Here is a 17664-nt window from a genome sequence, read left to right as displayed (position 1 = left end):
CTCATTTGAATGTCTTGCTTTGAGTGTTTCTGCGTCCCTCTCTACTGCAGTGGCTACAGTCTACAGGCCTCCTAGGACAAATAAAGACTTTTTATCTGAATTATCAGATATGTTGTCTTTTCTCTGCCTCAGGTTTGAAAGAGTTCTTCTCCTGGGAGATTTCAACATCCATATGGATATAAAAGACTCCACAATAACAAAAGACTTTTTGTCCATCTTGGAGTGCTTTGAACTTAACCAGCTCGTGGACTGTCCCACACATGACAAAGGCCACATTTTAGACCTTGTGGTTACCAATGGTGCATTTGTGTCTCAGTTGTCAACCTCGGACTTGGGTCTGTCTGATCACCGGGCTGTCTTCTTTAACATGGAATTACCTGTCACAAACACTACTGCTTCTCGTATCATTAACTATCGCAAGTGGAGATCTATTGAGCCCACTGATTTTTCAGACTTTATTGACTCTTCTTTAAGTTGTGGTTCTCTTTCTGATGATCTGGATGATAATGTTTCAGTGCTGAATTCTGTTCTCTTGTCTGGCCTTGACACGCTGGCTCCTTTGAAATCACGATCCATTTCTTTTGCACGCTCTGCTCCTTGGTACAATGATGATCTGCGTGCTATGAAGGCTTTGTGTCGCAAAATGGAGCGTAGATGGCGCATATCAGGTTTAACTGTTCATCACCAGGCCTGGAAAAACAGCTTACTTGAATATAAGGCTGAAATTGTGTCAGCTAGATCTGTTTATTTTTCTCAGTTAATTGTCAGCAACCAGAGAAATCCTAAACAACTGTTTCACTCAATTAATAAGCTGCTTAAAAATCACAACCTCTCTAATGTTCCTGCTTCAACTCACCGTTGTAATATGTTTTTGGAGTTTTTTAGCACCAAAATTGTTAATATACGTAACCACATTGTTTCCACTAATATTTCTGCTGCCTCCTCCTTAAAAATTTCTGCATTTTCTGGTATTTCTCTCTCTAACTTTGCTATTCACAACTCCCAGTCTCTGTCTACTTTGGTTTCAAAACTGAAAGCCTCAACTTCAAGAGTTGATCCGATACCATCATGTCTTTTTAAATCATGTTTTGATTCCCTCTCTCCTGTTGTTTTGAGAATCATTAATAACTCTCTGGGCACTGGTGTCGTGCCAGCAGCACTTAAAACTGCTGCTGTCACCCCTGTACCAAAAACAAACAACATGGATTCTGATAATCTGAATAATTTTCGTCCCATCTCAAATCTTCCTTTCCTTGCCAAAATTTTAGAACAAACCGTGGCTTCTCAACTGCTTTCTCATCTTTCCTCTAATGACCTTTTTGAGCCACTTCAGTCTGGATTCCGCAAACTCCACAGTACTGAAACAGCGTTAGTTAAGGTCACTAATGACTTGTTAATGGCTTCTGATTCTGGTCGTCTGTCCTTACTGATTCTTCTTGATCTTAGTGCCGCTTTTGACACTATAGATCATTCCATTTTAATCACCCGTTTACAGACTGTCTTTGGAGTTTCTGAAACTGCATTACAGTGGTTTAGGTCCTACCTCTCTGATCGCAAGCAATTTGTTGTGATGGGTGATTACAAGTCTGAGGTCGGTGTAGTGCACTCTGGTGTCCCCCAGGGATCAGTTTTGGGCCCTTTACTTTTTAATATTTACATCTTTCCACTTGGCCAACTTTTACGAACTCTCGGTCTTAACTTTCACTTTTATGCCGATGACACTCAGATTTATATACATTCAAAACCTGATGTCAATATGCCCGTGTCTTTTCTTTCTCAATGTTTTGCTGAGATTAGAAAATGGATGTCTGAAAATTTTCTCTGTCTAAACAGTGACAAAACTGAAGTAATGCTCATTGGTTCACCTCATCAATTGCGTAAAGCAGAGTCCATAACCTTAAGTGTGGATGGCTCTGATTTACAATTTCAAACTAAACTGAAAAATCTGGGGGTGATATTTGATGCCAACTTAACATTTGACCATCAGGTTCGTAACACAGTAAAAGCATCATTTTTTCATCTGAAAAACATTGCAAAAATACGTCCAATGTTGACTTTCTCTGTGGCAGAACAGTTAATCAACACTTTTGTTTTTTCACGTATTGATTACTGTAATGCATTGCTGGCTGGAGTTTCTAAAGCTACCCTGAGCAAATTACAGTTGGTACAAAATTCAGCTGCTAGAATTCTAACTAGGACCAGTGCAAGGGAGCATATCACTCCAATCCTTGAAAAATTGCACTGGCTACCTGTTAGTTTTCGTATTGATTTTAAAATTCTAATGCTCACGTATAAGGCCTTGAATAATTTGGCCCCTCAATATTTGTGTGAGCTTTTAACCCTCTATACGCCAACACGTGCTCTACGCTCCTCTGAAGCTGGTCTTTTAAATGTCCAAACAACACGGCTGAAAACTATGGGTGATCGGGCTTTTTCTTCTTTGGCTCCTAAGTTGTGGAATTCCCTGCCCTCTGAGATTAGGAATGCAGAATCCCTTAGTGTTTTTAAATCTTTACTTAAAACATATTATTTTAGGATAGCTTTTATGTGATTCATTTGTCTATTTTGTTTATTTTTTTCTGCCTGCAATGTTATGTGTTTTTTAATTCATATTTTTTATGTAAAGTGCTTTGAGATGTAACATTTAAAGGCGCTATATAAAATAAAGTTTATTATTATTATTATTATTAATACTGTAGCTTCCTACACATATTTTCATGTGAAAATTGACTCCAACATTATTGGCTGTGTCCTGATGCATCCACTGAACGCGTAAAAGGACAGAGGACATACTTGTCAACAAGTTAAATTATAACAAACGAGCCCGACGAGAACTGAATGGCACTGGTCAGTGGTCTAAAGAGATATATGTATCCGCACAGGCCCCGACAGGCGATATAAATAGTAATCGAACGTGCCATTTTTAAAATTCTGCTGATGTCACAGCATGCAAACGATCTAAATATGTTACAGATCTCTGCAGTGACCTTGGGAACATCCTGTGGCTCTTGGAAAATGTAGCTATTTGACATGCCCGTCTTTGTGGGTGACACCTAACTATTACTGAACCTCGCTATTGCTTGGTTTAATAATAAGTGGGTACCTAATTACAACCCCATAGCACTGGCTGATGGGATTTTCGAGGTGTCTCTGGCTATGTTCAGAATAGCATTCCTTCAGTATGCAATATGCATTGTATACTATTTGCATTGTGTCAATTTCTGTATGTGTGGAATACTTGAATAAACTATATTTTTGTTGCACTTTATTTTCAGTGCACTTATGTGTACTTGGGTTAAGGTTAGGTTTAGGGGTAGGTTCAGGGTTAGTACATAGTTATCACCCAGTTATTGTTACTACTATAAGTAGTATGTACATGGGGAACAGGACTGTAAAATAAAGTGCTACCATATTTAAAATAAAATAAAAATAACAATCTTTTCAGAGTGAAATATTGCATAAAATAATAAATGTAATACATATTAAATGCATAGAATAATAAATATTATACATTATTCTGTGCATTATATATTTATTTTCTCAAATAATTAATAAATAAAAAATATATTATACATTATACATACATTATACATTTATTTTCCAACTAAATAATAATTAAAATAATACATAATAGAGTATTAAATTTCATGTATTGCCTAAAAATAAATACATGTATACATGCCTTTTCATATTTTAAATATTCAGCTCACTGCAATGAATATCAGTGCACTTGAGTTGACCTTTCCAGTGTGAAATATGAGCTGTGAAATATTTCTCTGTCCGCCTGTGAAAGGTTTTTACCTAGAATTTTACTCAAAATTAGATTTTTAAAAATAAGAAATAAAACTTTTTATCAACAACTGGACATCACTTTTTTAATTAATAATATATAATTTTGATGTTGACCAGAAGGACTTGTTAGTAAAAAAAAAACAGTTGACAACGAAGTCATATGTGTAAATAGTTATTACCCAATTATTATTATATTATGTGTTATTAACTAGTTATTACCAATTACTGTAATTACTATAATAAATACAATGTACATGGGGAAGAGGATTGTAAAATAAAGTGCTACCATATATAGATGTTTCAATTTTATCTTATCAATCTTTTCTAAGTGAAATATATAGTATTATACTGTACATTATATTTATTTTCATATATTTATTAATAAATAAAACAAATATAATGCATTATACATTTATTTTCCTAAATAAAAATTAACTTCAGAGAAAACTGGACATCACATTAGTAAAAAAACAGTTGACAGCGAAGTCATGTGTAAATGTGGCAGCATTCATGTTGGCCCTATAGTTGACCCAGGCTTCAGCAGGCCTTCACGGGAGGCCATGCTTCTCAGAGACCATAATCCCCAGGTGATGATGTCACGTCTGGATTTAGCTTTCATCCAATTAAGGTGGAACACCTTGTACCGAAGCGGGAGGGGCCTGTGGGAGAATGGCAGGACGATGAGGAGAGAGGCTTAGGCCTAGTTTCTCACTATCCCCTGTCAATCAATAGCCTCAGTTTAATACCTTATCTAACAGCTAAGCTTCACTTGCATAATCGGTCAAGGTAAATGGAGAAGGATATGTGTAAATGTATTCCAGGCCGTTTAAAACCAGGACTAAGGTGCTGTTATTTAACTTTCTCAGTTGGCCGAGTTAGGCTGGCAGGGAATGCATAGTAAACTTCCACTTGAGTCCCACCTTCGGCAGGTGACATCACCTTTTAGGCGCGCTGCCAAGTTGACGGTGTCGTAAGTGTACACAGGTTGACTTTCGTTTTCGTTCACATACACCAATTCACCTTCTTGCTTTTAGATACACCTTGTATTTGCAAGGATCACTGGTTGTGCTACGGATTTGAATTCAATTATCAATATATTTTGCTGTAAAGACCAAAACTAATTTTCACTTGCACAAAAGGAAATATGATGTTAAGTGATTTGGTAAACTTTTAAAAGTAGGTCAGTGTTTACAATAAAGGCCAGGTTAGGTATGATTTGAACATTTTGTCATCATTTGCATTTTGAAAAGTGTTGTTAACCAGACAGTTGATGGTAGCCATTAACGTCTGTGGTCTCTGTGGCTGGGGCTGTGGCCACCCACGCCGGAGACCCCGGTTTGAATCTGGCTCAGAGCGGGTTGAGTTGGACCAGTTATATTTGGTGCCATGACCCGGATGGGAGTAAGGTTTAGGGGGGTGGGGGTAACATAGGCCATTAAGATATGTGCGTGTAAACCTCACTCCCTTGGCCTCAAGAGGCTGTGGTCTCTAGCGGCCTTGTTAGCGCCCGCCTCCCACGCCTGAGACCCCGGTTCGAATCCTGCTCGGAGCAGATCGAGTAGGACCAGTTATATTTGGTGCCATGACCCGGATGGGAGTGATGTTTAGGGGGTGAGTGTAACGTCGGCCATTAAGATCTGTGCATGTAAACCTCACTCCCCTGATCTCAAGAGGCACGTTAGAGGCTGCAGTCTCTAGCGGCCTTTTAGCATGCCCGCCTCTCATGCCGGAGACCCCGGTTCGAATCCTGCTCGGAGCGGATCGAGTAGGATGGGTTTATGGTTGAGTAGGCCAGTAAGAGCTGTGTGTGTAAACCTCACTCCCCTGGCATCAAGAGGTGAGCTAGAGACTGTAGTCTTTAGCGTCCTTGTTAGCATGCCCACTTCCCACAGCGGAGACCCTGGTTCAAATCCCGCTCAGAGCAGGTCAACTAGGACCGGGAATGAGGTTTAGGTGGGTGAGTGTAATGTATGCCAGTAAGAGCTGTGCATGTAAACCCTGGCATGTAAACCCTGGCGTGAAGAGTCACGTTAGCGGCTGATGCTAGAGGCTGCGTTCTTTAGCGTTTTTTTTAGCACGCCCACTTCCCACACCGGAGACTCTGGTTCGAATCCCGCTCAGAGCGGGTCGAGTAGGACTGGTTACATAAGCTACAAAAGGTAAACGTCAGCAGTGTGGACACAGTTCATTTGACCAAAAATTATGCTAGAGTAGCAAGATGTAAAATTAGTTTGACTGAAATATCAAGAGGCGGCTCATTGACGAAGAACTTTGACTGGTTATCACCTGAGAACACAACACCATGAACCACATAAGGAGTTCAATTAACCAATTTCCCCATTTTAATTACCAAAACTTTATTCTTGTTTTCTGATAAATGAAAACGTTAATTTCTGTCTCAGTAAAAAAAATAAAAAATGGTGCATCACTAATCACAAAATTGCTTGAACGATTGACTTGAATTTAATCTTGATTTTCAATATTTTCAGTGAATAGCAAGTAAAATTTAAGTTTCTTACAGTCTTATGGGCCACATTATGATATTTTTGAGGGCTTGAAAGCTTCATTGCAAATTAATTTTCCATAGAGGAAAGAAAGTCATACTTGGCTTATTTTACTGCTTTTTTGACATTGGAAATCCCAATGGAGTTGTGACCAATATAACCAATGCAGTTTTTTTCTACACACCCATGCATTCCTATTAATTGTCAATATTGTCTGTGTTTTGGCTTCCTGCATGACTTTCCTCTTCTCATCCCTTCTTTTTCCGCTCCTCCATCTTTCCTCATCTTCTTCCTCTGTCACTGCCCTCGTTCCGCCCCCCCTCCTCTCTTTCTGTTTTCTCCAGTAGTGCTCCAGTATTGTAGTGAGTCATTCTGCAGCGGCTCTGGCTGATGGTCATGTGATTAAAAACTGCCTGACAACATTGAGACAGCCGGGCTCAGCTGCAGCCACACACAGCTTCACGCTCCTGCTGCATCGCAAACGCACACACATGCGCACACAAGCGCATCACAAAGTGCATACACTCCCATTCAGGTGTAACGCAGTGGTGCATTTGCTAAAGCCTTGCAGCCGACACTTTCTGTGCAAAATGCGTGTTTTTCTGCAAAATATTTGCATTTGGAGCAAGAATATAATCATACAACACCTTTGCTCTTGATTCTTGGATGTTTGTCTGTTCTACATTAATATGCATTAAACAGCTGAGGCTTTTTTAAAAATGCTTTATCAGACAGATTGATTAATCGGACAATAAACATGCATGTCTGGCCATGTCTCCCCCTTGTGTCAGTTCCACCATAAACTATCTGATATATTAATAGTATTTTGCTTATATTTATAGCATATCGCTCATATGAACAAACATATTAATATTCATTTTTAATATAATAATAAATGTATACAATATATATTGCATTATTATATTGTCAGTTCCACAACCCTAACGACCTTAACAATATATATATATATATATATATATATATATATATATATATATATATATATTAAAAATAGTTCTAAATGGTTCGTATTGTCTAATATATTAGGCTATTAATTATCCACATTATACACATTTTTAATATTACATTTTTTTATATATTTTTTTAGGGATGCACCGATATGAACATTTTGGCCGATACCGATAACCGATAATTCTTAATATTTGAAAGCCGATAACCGATATATTGGCCGATAAATCTAAATACAAATTTTAATAAACTCTGAGAGCCTGATTACAAAAACAAAAGGCTCACCATTAAGCCATGTCCCAAACACTTCAACATAAATCAAACCTATACACTACAGTAGCCTATTTGAACCAGTGTGAGATTCCTTACCTTTTCAAATTAATTTTACACTCATATGGCCAAAAATTTTTTTTAACACTTTACAATAAGGTTTAATTTTTGTTAGTATTAGTTAACCAACAATGAATGAACAATACTTCAACAGGATTTATTAATTTTAGTTCATGTTAATCTCAACATATTCAGACCCAAAGTTGTGTCTTTTAACATTAGGTATGAACTGTGAATGGACTGTTACAAAACACAAACATTTTATTACTAAAAGAAACAAAGGTTATTGCTCTCTGTTTGTTCATGATAGTTAATGCATTAATAAAATGAGACCTTATTTGTAAAATGTTACCAAAAATTATATTGTCTAAAAAATAAAAATAATATACCTAAATAATGCAAACAAGTAATTGAACAGCATTACTTAGGCTGCATAATAAAGAATCAGAATGCAAGTGCATGAAAACCTCCGCACATACGATAAAGAAATGGTTTTAATCAAACCATATTGTTGATGGAAATGATACGAGAACAATAAAAGTGCTAATTATTAAAAATAATGCTTCTGTGTTTTTGAAAAAAAAAATATGTTTAATATTACAGTAATAGTAAACATCTGTAATATTAGTCTAGTTTATTAGGAATAATGTTGCTGTTTGAGAGCGCGCCGAAGCTGGAGAGAATGAACGAACAACCATAAACTGAAGCGCTTAGAAGTTTAATTAACAACTAAACGCATCATATATGAGAACAATCAGATATTTATACAAAATAAATATAATATTACAACTTATATTAGCACAAAATCACGCATAGGTGAAGTGTTATAACTCCTGTGGATGCTCTTCCCCTGTTTGAGAGCGCGTGCTGAAGCTGAAGATGATCACCGGTACAGTGAAGCACTGCGGGTTATTGACTCAACGAAACACATCCTATATGACTTTAATCAGATGTTTATACTACAAAAACGTAATATTACGACTTACATATGCTTTAAATGACGCGAATGCACAAGCGAACTTGACTGTGCTGGTCAGAATGCGTTGTTGACGCTTCCCACAACAGCGCGCTGAAAAACAACTAAACCCAGAGAATTCACTACGTTTTATAACAGAAATATTCTCATTGCAGTGTTATGTATAGGACAGTCCCAGTAGTTATTAATGCTGTGCATTTCTGTTTGAAATGCGCGCGCCGGTACAATGAAGTGCTTTACTGCATCGTTAATTAACTCAACCAAACGCATCCTATATGGGATTATATACACAAAATAATAAATATAATATTACAACTTACAATGGCACAAAAGGCTGTGAATGCACAAGCGATCTTGACTGTGCTCGTCATGAAGGTGTAACTCCGTGGGCGCGCGCTGAAGCTAAAGACCGGTACAATGAAGTGCTTTACTGCATCGTTTATTAACTCAACCAAACGCATCCTATATGATATTACATACACAGAATAATAATAAATAATATTACAACTTACAATGGTACAAAAGGCTGTGAATGCACAAGCGAACTTGACTGTGCTCGTCATGAAGGTGTAACTCCGTGGGCGCGCTCTTCCCTCAACAAACGCGCTGAAACACAACGCTCTTTTACAGCCTATTCTATTCTCATTATCATTTTATGTAGATTATAGAAGACTTGCGCTGCACATGTTGCACATAACTGTATTTTCCTTTTCGAAGTGATTCCAAACATATTTAGAGCAATTCAAACCCATCATGGTGGACAGCGCGTCCGTCTCAGCTGAAGGAAATAATACATTATCTATCGGCTTGACTATATCGGTCAAATTTTCTTATTGGACCGATAACGATAACATCAAAAACAATCATTTATCGGCCGATAACGATATGTTGCCGATATATCGTGCATCCCTATATTTTTTATATTCCTTTTAGTTTAATTTTGTCAAGAAAACTAAATTTGTTTTTTGTTTATTTTAATATTTCTATTTAGATTTGATTTATTTTTATTTCAGTTTTAGTTTTTCTTTATTTCCAGTTAATAATTGTAATGCTTTAACTTAAAATTATTTCAGTTTATTGCCAAGACAACATTTTACATTTTCATTTAGTTTACATTTTTCAACTAATATTTATATTTTATTTTATTTCAGCTTTATTTAAATTTACATCAATGTTTTTAATAGTTTCAGTTAACCCCCATATATATTCTATGCATGTTTGTATGTGTGTTTTATATTAAATAATAATAATTTACATTTGTATAGCGCTTTTCTGGGTACTCAAAGTGTTTTAAAATATATTTTGATTTATAATATATATATATTCAGAATTTCTAGATTCTTGTCAATATTATAAATAATGAATATCAAATATTGTGAAAAGTTAATATTGTCTAATATATTATTAATTTTCTAATTACACATATAATATATTATTCATCTTTGTCTAATTTTATGTGAGTGTATATATTAATACACTATTAATACATGTTAATTTAAACAATAATTTTCACAGTATTCACTTATTGTTGTATCTGATTATGTAAATTAATATTATTTTGTAGCTTTTTTTGTGTTTTTTTATGTCATCTTTGCAGCCTTGCTATATTGTGAAAATAGTCAGATGCCCGTTAGCATTGCAGCTTCTCTCTATGGCGTCTTACTGATATGTTCCTGTGTGTATTTGTGCCCTTAGGTGGACCTGGGTCGCAGACAGGAAGTGGTGGTGTATGATCAGAGCACTAAGGACGCCGGTCAGCTTTCCAAAGACAGCTTCGTCCACATCCTCCTGAGCAAGCTGGACGGCACCTTCCACAGGGTGTATCTGCTTACAGGTACAGAACATCAGCACTTCCTGATACTTAAGCTAGGAAACTGATCAGTTGAGGTCTGAACTGCAGGACAGGGGCTGGGACGTATTGGTTCTGGTTTATACCAGCAGATGGCGATTCTTACATCACAGATCCTCAAACACACTCCTGCGCTATGCTGTCATTCCCTCACATTTACTTTACACGTTTCTGTCTCTCTCTCTCTCTTTTTTAATTTCCCTTTCGGCTCTGTCTTGTCTGAGTGGGTTTTTTTTTTTTGTCCGTGCAAATGAATTAGAGGCCTTGATGATTTATGTTGTGTGCTGACAGACATTTTTGTTATGTCATCATTTAAGGAATGCGCACACTCGACTGGTCGAGTACTCATGTTGCACCATGTAGTTGGCAAGTAAAAACACTCTTCATGGTTTGCAAATTGAGTTTTCATTTGCGTTCTTTGCACCAACTGAAACTCTGGCATGTTCTATTCAATTTAAAACCAACCCCGTGCGATTGCTCTGTTAATGCGGTTCCTTTTAATACATGTGAACGCCATTCGGACCCTGGTGTGCACCAATCGAGTGGAACGCTGAAAAGATGGGTCTCGCTCCACTTCCAAACAAACTCTGGCGGTTCGACTGAAATATGAACGTAATTCAGACCAAAGACGTAAACAAACCAAAAACAGGACATGATGTCACAAAATACGAGCCTAAAAAGGACCGAAAGCTTAAGAATACCTGTTCTTTCTTGTCATAGTCGCGATGTTTCCCATCACAGTTCGGTACAGGCGTCAGAACCGCATCTCCTCGCCGCAGATCTTCGTTTGTGTGTGTGACGAATAGGATTCCTGCTGCTGCCATTCCTGAAATTTTTTGAATGGGTTTTTGGTTAAATACTCTGTGGTGAACACAAGCTCAAGATATTTTGAAATTTTATTCTAAGGCATGAAATACATCAGTAATGTGCCGTTGTGATTTTTAAACTAAAGCAAAAGTGGATTTGTGCACTAAGTGTACCTGTGCCGTGATTTTCAGACAAAAAACCCCCCAAAAAAACACAATTTCATGTACATGTCATATTTGTTATTTGTATTTATTATTTTCATGTTGGAGTTTGGACAAAATTACTCAAAGGCCCATCCTTGTCTGCAAACAAAGGAAAAGAGTAAATGATGTAATGCTAACTGTTTTTTTTGGCAGTTGCTACGCACTCGTCTGACAGGAATCTCCTGCTGTCAATCAAATGATGATGTTATATTTCTCAAAGGCGCTGGTAGTTGCCAAAGGCATGATTGTTAAGCGCCATATGCAAACCTTAAGAAAACACTTCAGAAAGTTTTTACATAATTTTTTCACTTTCTTCTTTGCACACTTCCTAATACCTATAATTATTACTCTTGGTTAATAGCGACCGTCACAACAAAGTTTGTCTCTCAAAGTGATGAGTCTGTAGAAACCCTCACAGTAGGCAGTTTTTTCTCTCGCTTATTACTAAGCTGCTTGATCCAAATATGTCAGCAGTGAAAAGAAGCTCAAATTTATTTCAGTCAGGATTTGGAGAAATTTCACCCCTTCTGCAAATCTTCGATTATGTGGCTGCTTTCGCTGAAGCGTCTGTCACTTTTGAAGCTTAAGTCGCATTTAGTGTTTTTCGGTAAGCTTCTGCAACCTTAAATTAGAAGTGTCACACATGACATGGAAACTTAACACGGTCATCACTGAAGCTGAGACAGGACAACCTTCATTTCTAAAATACACATTCTTTGCTAAGGCAAGCATCACTAACTCCCCACTGTTGCTCAACCACTGCAAATATTGCAGGTATATTGATGTTGGGGACGTGAAATAAGAACTGTTTTTCAGAATTCATGCTTGTATTATCATTTTCAGACTCTGAAAATAGTTCTTTGTGTACATGAGGCCAGGAAAGAAGACGTCATTATTTTATTAAGATCATATTAAGACAATATGGATGACAAATGGCTCTTGGCGGCCTTTGATAAACATTAAAGGACAGCTCTAGAGGAGATGATGTAATGTTTCTGGATGTACTCAGTCCAGTAATATATTAACTAATGTGTGTTTCATGTGATCTGAATTTGACTTGTTTTCATTTAGCATACATATTTACTGTACAAAAGTCTTGGGCAGATTTTTCACCAAAAAAAAGTGAATTATTTGCTGTAGTTTTGCTGTAATTTCCAAACATTCCTTTTGCCATTAATCCAGTGATATTTTTGTATGCACTGTATACAAAACAATAGTTTACAATGCTTGTATAATATACTTATATAATAAATTATTATATACTGTATATATTACTGGTCAAAAGTTTGCAAATATTACTATTTGTAATGTTTTTGAAAGAAATATCTTATGCTCATTAAGCCTGCATTTATTTGATCAAAATACAAAACAATAAATAAAACAGTAATATTGTTAAATATTATTACAATTTAAAGTTTAAGTTTTCTATTTTAATATACTTTAAAATATAATTTATTAATGTGATGCAATGCCGAAATTTTAGCATCATTAAGTCATTCTTCAGTGTCACATGATCCTTCAGAAATAATTCTAATGTGATGATTTGATTCTCCGTTATTATCAATCTTAAGTGGTCTCTTATTTTTTTCCAGAGCTGTATTTATATGCAGCAATGCTTGTATAATATACTTAAGTATTAAGTATTGGGACACCCCTCCAAATCATTGAATTCAGGTGTTCCAATCACTTCCATGGCCACAGGTTTATAAAATAAAGCACCTAGGCATGCAGACGCTTCTACTAGAGCTGCAACTAACGATAATTTTTTCTGTCGACTAATCTATCGATTATTTTTCCGGTTAGTCGACTAATCTAACGATTATTTTTCCAGATTCATCTGATGATTCTTTTTTACTGATTATTGTATTTCAAAGAGGGTAGTGAATCATGAAATCAATGAATGATGACAATATTAATTGTATTTCAGGAAGGGTAGTGTACTTAAGCCATTTTATAAAGAAATATATGAACACAAGAAGCATTTTTAACATTATGTATAACTAATGATACTATTCATCATAAAATGTATACAGAGTAGGCCTAATTACGCATAACCTTTCAAAGGGTACTCCATTTGATATTGTACATGAACAGAGATGCTCATCATAGAAAGTTTCATTCTTGTCCAGTGATGTTATTAATTCTTTCCAGAAGTTATGAGTGTTGTGTTGCATGTCAATGCGGGGATGTATTCTTGTTGGGTCTCCAGTAGTAAGTTGTTTTTGTTCTGTCTCTTTCTTTTATTTTTCGACTGCGAAACAACGGCAGGCCAGTGTCGCCACCTCTTAGACAAACCTATTTGCGAGAAAAGGTGCATATACGAGCTGAGCATACAAAAAAATCTGGCTTCACGTGTACAGGATGCACTTACTATGCGGGAATTTACATTGAACGCACTGTACACATATCCTAGAGTATGGCTTAAACAAGGGACAGTTCACCCCCAAATTTTAATTATCCCCTGTGTATATGACTTTCTTCTTTCAGACGAATACAATCAGAGTTATATATAAAAAAGTCCTGGCTAATCCAAGCTTTATAATGGTAGTGAATGGCGGTCCTTATTTTGAGGTCCAAAAAAGTGCATCCTTCCATCATAAAAGTAATCCATCCGGCTCCAGGGGGTTAATAAAGGCCTTCTGAAGCAAAGCGATGGTTTTTTTAAGAAAAATATGAATTTATAACTTTATAAACTAAAATAGCTTGCCTAAAATAACTTCAGGACTGCCATTCACTACCATTCTAAAGCCTTTTAAGTGTGTCGCACTTAAGTGTGTTCAAATTAGTGATTTTTAATGGAGTTGCGGCCCATGAAGAGTGTTTCAGGTCAGTCACTCATAATGATACTGTTAGGATGCCGACTTAAGAAGCTACCTATGAAAAGAGTAAAGGTTGCTCACTAGGGTTTGAAACAGAGCTACCGAGTTGTTTTTGGTTTAGCAGCAGATTAGATAATGTGTTATGATCGGAATAGCGATGATTGAATGATAGACTCTAAATGAACAGGAAGTTTATGACCGCTTCCTGTCTCACGGTTTCCTTAACTATAAATGCCATCTGGATAAGAGAGTGTTGTTTATGCACTAACCAACTTTGAAACTCCCTCAAAAACGCATGCAGACTGATGCAACAGAAAGCAAGCGATGGTTTTATTGTTTGATAATACCATTTCAAATGTATTTCACAAAATTTGAGCACTTTACGTAAAAAAAAGGCAATTTTTGAGTGGTTCTTAAAGAAGTTTGTCTAGCAACTGTTGTGAAATCTTGGTCAGTGGACCTTTAGAGTTGCATTGCAAAAAATAAATCTAAAATGATACCACCAGCATTTCGCCAAATTTTAGACACAGTGGCGCATTAGAGCAAAGAAACCTTTAGTTAATATGTGTTTAGCGTGCAATATTGGCAGCTAGCCAGCATACTTGCCCATGTTTATGGAGAAATAACGTGAAAGATTTAATCTGCCTTCAGCTTACTGAAAAGTATGGCATAGTGCAAGTCCAAATTTCAAGAGTGTAATTATTTAGTTTGTGAACTTTACATCGAAATTCCCTTTACCTTACTGCAGGGTTTAGCTCTGTTCACACGACGCCCTTGGCCAGTGTTTCCCTGCAGAATTGGGCTACTTTAACAAAGTTGCCGCGGGCTGTTTTTTATGTCTGTGGGTTGAAGCGACCCCAATAATGTGATATTTAGTCCCGGGAATGCAAATTTTAGCAGAGTAACCCACCAAAAAACACAGATTTTACCCCCGGAACGCGATTTTTACCAGGGGACCGCCTGAAACGTGATTGGGCTAGATTTGGGCTAGTAGCAATTGGGGCAGGTTTTGTTGTGAAGACCTGGCAACCTTGCCCTTGGCTAGAACTGATATGTTGTGTGTGGGTGGGTGTGTGTGCATGAGCCACCTGCACAATCACTTGAATTGTTTCCTTATAACAGAGGAAACTACTTAAATTACTCCGTCGTTTATTGTCATAGATAAGAGTAAGACACCATTCGAAACTGTAAACTGTTTTCTTTTATTGGTGTACTCTCACAATAAAAACCAAACATTGTGCTTTTGTAAAATGAAGAACTGGCGTCTCGGTTTCCTTTCTGTGAACTTTGTGGAGCGTGTTACAAAAATGATCCAAAACTCACCATATACTACTTTTTGCAGTTTTGTTAATCTGTTAATAATTGAAGTGAAATATATTTTGCCTATTATATATATTTATAATATTTTATTCTGTTTTTCTCCATTCACAGAAGCACTGGAGGTGTGTGATGTGACGATGAATCCTCATGTTCTGTTGTAAATGCTGCTATTGGCACATGTAAAACTATGAAACTAAGTCAAACGTGTTATTTTTAATGGGTCACAGACACTTATCCATTGTAAATTAATTAAATTATAATTTAAAATAATCATGTCGGTTAACGATTAATAAACGGTTAATAAGCTTCGGTTGTCAGTTAGGGGGAAAAACGAATTGAACATCCCTAGTGTAAATAAATTATAACCAGTGCTGTCATTTAACAAAAAAATAAAAAAACGTATTAATCGCACATTTTTCTGTAATGATTCGTGATTAATTGTGATGAAAAACATCAACGTTTTAAATGTTTTTATATTGTAATGATTTCACAGTTACTGTCCAAAGACAGTACATTTTTTAATATTTGTTGTAATGGCATCTTTTTATGAATGAAGGCCAGAATCACTGATACTAAAACTGCTACTGATGTCTCTATGAAATTGATTTATTCATTTTTTTACATTGAGAGCCATTCAACATCACAGTATAATTGAAAGCTATCAATTTCAACATTTATTAGGCTTTGAAAAAATTATAAATTTTAATTTAAGTGAACTTAAAACAATCTTTACCTAAATCCAATATAATAAATGTCACATTAACTAGGCCTGTCACGATAACTACTTTTTGTTTCGCGATATATCGTCCCAGAAATAATTGCGATAAACGATATTATTGTCATTTTAAGACTATTTTATGCCACTGAATATATAATCCTAATATAACAGCATAATAATGGAAGTAGACCTACACACTTTCAAATGACAACCTTTTAATTCTTTAGATCATGGAAATTAAGGGTAAAAAATATATTATCCTAAATAAAAAATTAAAAAATGAATAAATAGTAAATAAACATTTCCCCTTGTGAAACAGCTTTAACACTCGTCCTTCTGCGTTGACATTTATATGTGCACCAGAACAGGAGATTGCGGCTTTGAAATCAAGTCCATTTGGGCTTATTCTTCCAAACTGTCAGTAGTTGTCAGGAAAAAACTATAGCCTTTTTTTCACCTGTTGATAACCGCTCTGTGTATGAAGGAACTGCCCGAGAACCACTTTCGCCTCCGTCACGGAAAACATACAAGATGACAGTACAATCGAGTAAAATGTTGGTGACATTCATTATCATGTAAACATAATGGGCGATATATTGCATCATAAAAAATTATTGAGGTCATGTACATATATTGTGCAATATATCGATATATTGATTATTGCGACAGGCCTAACATTTACCTGTGGCCTTTATATATCAGTATACAGAAATTTAAATTGATCTTATCAAACAATTTACAGTCTTAACTGCATAAACTATAAATTAAATATAGATTAATCCTCATTAAAGCTACACATTTCTCTGTTACCTTTGTTCTTTGATTAACATTAATGACAGACATCACAGCAACTGGTTTATTAAGCTACTGTCACTTTAAGAACACGACCCGGATCTGACGCGCTGTCGTGCGCATCACGTTTTCCTACAACTCTTTAAGTTAATTTAAGACGTTATTTAACTCATTTAAGACTGCTCTTATGAGAATACTCAACGAAATGGGCATTTTGGCAAAATTCTGTCTGTTATTGTTTGTTCTGGCGCGTTCTGGTTTTAAAGCATTTGCATGAATAAGAGTGTGATCATAAAGTGTAACGCTAGCCAAAGGATGACAGGAAAAACTGAAAAAATGTATCATGCTAATTTTGACAGCACTAATTATAACACATCTGATCCAGCTCTTCGGGTCCACCCGGTTGACTGACATTAACATTGTCTTTGTTGCCTGTTGAGTCGTCCTGCTGTTTCCTGTTAATGTGTGGCGATCACAGGTTCTCGAACTGAAATGTTATGCATGCTGTTGTTGAATTTGATCTTCCATCTCCCTCCACAGGCATCTCATCCACGCTGTCCTTCTTATTGGAATGACACACACACA

At 36.2% G+C, this 17664-nt stretch overlaps 1 protein-coding gene across 3 annotated transcripts in view; it reads left to right on the top strand.

Moving 5' to 3' along the window:
- dusp8a (dual specificity phosphatase 8a) overlaps positions 1–17664 on the top strand; it is a 67342-nt gene that overhangs the window by 22914 nt on the left and 26764 nt on the right. For all 3 annotated transcript variants that reach the window (XM_079809863.1, XM_079809862.1, XM_079809864.1), the window contains exon 3: positions 10267–10405. In XM_079809863.1, coding sequence (XP_079665989.1) covers positions 10267–10405 — 139 coding nt within the window. The remainder of the gene's footprint in view (positions 1–10266; positions 10406–17664) is intronic.

The sequence above is a fragment of the Gobio gobio genome (assembly GCF_949357685.1).
Source record: "Gobio gobio genome assembly, chromosome: 25".
NCBI classification, from domain to species: Eukaryota; Metazoa; Chordata; class Actinopteri; order Cypriniformes; family Gobionidae; genus Gobio; species Gobio gobio.
This window is presented reverse-complemented; position numbering and strand designations above follow the sequence as displayed.